Genomic DNA, 4161 nt, shown 5'->3' with positions numbered 1-4161 from the left:
TATTTTTATATGATTTATTTTAGATTGATGTTGATTTGTTTATGACTTTAAGTAATGAAGATTTAATTGAGATTGGTATAGAAAATGAAGCTGATAGAAAAACTATATTAAATGTTATAGCAGATTATAAAAAATCAATGGTATAGACAAATATTTATTGTTATTATTTTTTTTAATTTTATTTTGTTATTTATTTTGCATTTTTTTTTAACATGTAACATCTAAAAAATATTAAATATTATAATTATTATTATTTTTAATATTTGATATAATATAAATTATAAAATATTATTATATCTTTTTTAACAATGTAACATAAAAAAAATATTTTTTATATGATATTTATAATTTTTACTTATAAAAATGTTATTAAATTTAAATACGATATTGTTGCAATATTTGAGTGTTTTTTATATGAGATAATATTTTATTAATAAGTTCAGTTTTTTTCCCATGAGTATTATGTGAAATTGAATGTTTTTTTAACCAGTCACTTAAATCACTATTCTTCATCTGATCTAACTGATTTTTTTTTGCCATTTCTTCTACTGTAATATCTTGATCCTATATAATAAATTACAAAATAATTATATATGTTATATATATAATTTTTAATTTTTTATTAATAATATATATAATTTAAAATATAATTATACCTACTGTTTTTAATAAAAATGTAGTATTATCTTTATTAGATTTAGCTTTTGATAGTTTTTCTTTTAATGTTAAATGTTTTTGTTTTTCTTCTTGTATTAACTAAATATTTAAATAAATAAGATTATAAATAAAAAAAGAATAAATGATAAAATATAATAATAATTTGTAAAGAAAACATAAAAGAAAATACCATATCATTACAAGAATTTGTCTTTTGAATTTTAAAATATCTTGAAATTGTATTCTCCTTTGATAGAATAAAATGATCATTTGAATTTCTTAAAACATTATTCTTAATATAATTATCTTTTACATTTTGTGTACTATTTAAACATTGGCTTTCTGAAGTTTAAAAATCATTTTATAATTACTATTTTAAAATATTTATAAAAATATTTCATTATTTTGTATATTTTGTATATAATATGTACCATTTTGATTTTCTTTTGCATTTTTGTTAATTGAATCAATTTTTATATTTTCATGAAATTGTACATTATTAAATTGATGGATTTTAGTTAATTGTGTTGTTAAAGATGTTGCAACATTTGTATTTTTTGTTAATCCATCTGCATATTTATTAGAAAATTCAAATTGTGAAGTAATGTTTTCCTTTTCTTTAAGATATGTACCCAATTTTTTATCTTTTAATAATACATTAGATGATAAATTTATATTTAAAGATTTCTATAGAAAATAAGATATAATAATAATATAATAAATATATTTTTTTATTGTTTATATTATTTAATATACATAGTTTATAACTTACTGGAATAAATGGAGTATATTCAGATATTTGTAATTGTTTACCACAAACTGTAGGTAATTTCATAAGCATATCAGCTAAAAAATATGTAATTGTAGATTTTTTATCTTTATTTGGAATAATTTCTAATGGTCCACTTGCTATACACATATTAGGATATATGAAAATATTAGATTTAGGAATCAAAAATTTAATTTCATAAAATAAAATTTCATTTTTATTTTTAGATAAAGAATATCCATACTGAAATATTATGTACATATATAAATATATTGATGATAAAAATAATTTTGATTGTAAATAATATATATTTATTATTTGTACCATATTTTTCCAATGTCTACGTAATTGATCATAATCTTTAAAAACACATCTTGCTGGAAGTTCTTTAGATACAGATAATAATTTTCCTTTTTTTGTGCTATAAAAAATATTATAATTTTATTAATTATTATTGATATTTATACAAAAATAAGTCGAAAAAAATAACATTTGAGGCGTATTTTCAAAAAAATTGAATTTATTAAATTATTAAAAAAAAAATTTGGTTATTTTCAATATAAGTAATTTAATAACTTAGAACGTTATTCTAAGTATTTACGAAAATAATTAAATAATTAAATTAACAATAGAAAAATATTTTTTATTTACATTTTTATTTTCAAGATAATCAAAATTGAATAAAAACAAATACTCCTATATACATTGAATAAATTTTTAAATTTTTTATTTTTTTGAAAAATCTCAAACACGAAAAAATATTATTCTTTTAAATTATTATAAAATTATTTTTACATATATTTCTACATATATTTTCTATTATTCTATACTTCCTATCATATTTTGTATAAATAAATGTAAATAACATATAAATGAAAACAATGATTATTACCTTGGTAATACATATACGAATGGAGGATTATACTGAGATAAATCAATATATCCTTTAGGATCTGCTAGAAACTGAGATATAACAGATGACGGAAAATAATCTTCAAGTTTTATATATGGAATTTTAATTATTTCTGCATGAAGTTTTATAGATATATTCTTTTCTAAAAATTTGTTTAATATTAATATATAAAATTATATAAATAAATAAAGAATAAATTTGGCAGACCTTCTATAAGTATATCTAATTTCAATGCTCTGGTTCCTTGTATAAAGTTATAAAAATCTTTTCCTTGAACTAAATATTCACCAACTTTATTCCACAAAGGGGCTATTTTAGTCTGTATCGTATATATAAGACAAATTTTGTATAATTCTATTGTAACTGATCGTAATCCTTGATACTAATAAAAATAAAAATAAAAATAAAAATAATATATAACATAAAAATAATAATAATATATCATTCAAGAAATAAATCTTAAACAAACCACTAGTTTAAAATTTTTTAAAATTTTTAACAACTTTCCAGTTTCAAAAAATTTTTTATTCGCAATAACAAATATAAATTTTTCTGTGCCCATTACTGGTGAAGCAATAATATCAGAAATTAAATGAATAAGTAATCTAAAATTATAATATTATTTTAATATAAAAATCGATTATAAGTTAACTAATGCAAGATAAATAATATAATAAATAATATAATACTTATTCTTACCGACATTTCATTGTTTGCCAGTGAAAATTTGATTTTGCTGATGAATCACGAACTTCGATAAAATCAATTTCACAAATTACACAACATAAATCATTTATTTGCGGAAATGAAGCATATAAAATCGATTGTTCTTTTCTTTCATACATGATATTGCAAACGTCCATTATATAATTCTATAATTCGTTGTTTGTAATTATTTTGTATTCTTTTAAATATTTTATCGCGCGCAACTATAACTTTTTGAATTCAAATATATTGAGTATATTTTTGAATTTATTTTCAATATTAAGAATCTAAAAAGTACTAGTATACAATTTTATACAATTGAATAATACTTTTATTATAAAAAATATCGAAGTTTGAACTTTATTTTTTCGATTATAATTAAAATTCAATAATATTAAGTATATTTATTTATTTAAGATCAATTAAACTAATTTTAAGAAATTCTTGTACATATGATTTTTCATTTAGAGAATTATAAATCTATATTTTGGCAATCGGAATATATATCACAGATCACAGCCTACTTTACAAACACCAGTTTTACGTCATTTCATATCCCTTTCTCGGATTTATCAGTATCATTTTCGAACTTTTATCCCTATTTGGTCTTTCAAAGAATTTAACTTGGATTGCATTCCAAATATCTTTTTGTAAATTATTTCAGTCTACGTAAGTATAGTTGATATTTTTACAACTTCCTATATGTAAAGATATTAAGTAGATTTATAAATAATCAATATTTTATGATTTCAATATTGCGAGCCTCCATTTTGATGAATAACAATTAAACAGATTAATATTTTACTTAATATTTTATTTTTAGTATTAAATAAACTAATTTTTATCACATAACAAATAATAATATATTAAAATTTTTTTATTGTTTTTTTTTATAGGTTTCTACATAAAAATGCAGATCTTTGTTAAGACTTTAACAGGAAAAACTATCACCTTAGAAGTTGAAGCTTCAGACACAATAGAGAATGTAAAGGCTAAGATTCAAGATAAAGAGGGAATTCCACCAGATCAACAACGTTTGATTTTTGCTGGAAAACAACTTGAAGATGGTAGAACACTCTCAGATTATAATATTCAAAAAGAATCTACTCTTCATCTA

The 4161-nt window shown here is 18.9% G+C and overlaps 3 protein-coding genes and 1 long non-coding RNA gene across 6 annotated transcripts in view; 2 read left to right on the top strand and 2 right to left on the bottom strand.

The window, feature by feature from the left end:
- The window catches only part of LOC102676756, a 2764-nt gene extending 2303 nt beyond the window's left edge, over positions 1 to 461 (top strand). For both annotated transcript variants that reach the window (XM_006608267.2, XM_031511863.1), the window contains exon 6: positions 24 to 461. In XM_006608267.2, the coding sequence (XP_006608330.2) occupies positions 24 to 146 (123 nt within the window). In that variant the 3' untranslated portion in view covers positions 147 to 461. The remainder of the gene's footprint in view (positions 1 to 23) is intronic.
- On the bottom strand, positions 376 to 3282 carry LOC116185986 (uncharacterized protein C18orf63-like). The gene is made up of 9 exons (XM_031511892.1): positions 3039 to 3282; positions 2809 to 2944; positions 2547 to 2721; positions 2319 to 2481; positions 1751 to 1847; positions 1430 to 1669; positions 1089 to 1344; positions 848 to 999; positions 376 to 564 (listed from the first exon to the last, which is right to left on the bottom strand). Exons 1-9 carry the CDS (start codon positions 3200 to 3202, stop codon positions 376 to 378), a joined length of 1572 nt encoding a protein of 523 aa, XP_031367752.1. The 5' UTR covers positions 3203 to 3282.
- Positions 3283 to 3541: 259 nt separating this feature from the next.
- Positions 3542 to 4161, top strand: part of LOC102677184 (polyubiquitin) — a 5248-nt gene continuing 4628 nt past the window's right edge. For both annotated transcript variants that reach the window (XM_031511853.1, XM_031511851.1), the window contains exons 1-2: positions 3542 to 3713; positions 3941 to 4041. In XM_031511853.1, the coding sequence (XP_031367713.1) occupies positions 3955 to 4041 (87 nt within the window). In that variant the 5' untranslated portion in view covers positions 3542 to 3713; positions 3941 to 3954. The remainder of the gene's footprint in view (positions 3714 to 3940; positions 4042 to 4161) is intronic.
- The window catches only part of LOC116185975, a 773-nt gene continuing 565 nt past the window's right edge, over positions 3954 to 4161 (bottom strand). The window contains exon 2 of the long non-coding RNA XR_004150878.1: positions 3954 to 4121. This is a non-coding gene — a long non-coding RNA (uncharacterized LOC116185975). The remainder of the gene's footprint in view (positions 4122 to 4161) is intronic.

The sequence above is a fragment of the Apis dorsata genome, unplaced genomic scaffold (assembly GCF_000469605.1).
Source record: "Apis dorsata unplaced genomic scaffold, Apis dorsata 1.3 scaffold_32, whole genome shotgun sequence".
NCBI classification, from domain to species: domain Eukaryota; kingdom Metazoa; phylum Arthropoda; class Insecta; order Hymenoptera; family Apidae; genus Apis; species Apis dorsata.
The sequence above is the reverse complement of the archived record's forward strand: the minus strand, read 5'-3'. Positions and strand labels throughout refer to the sequence as shown.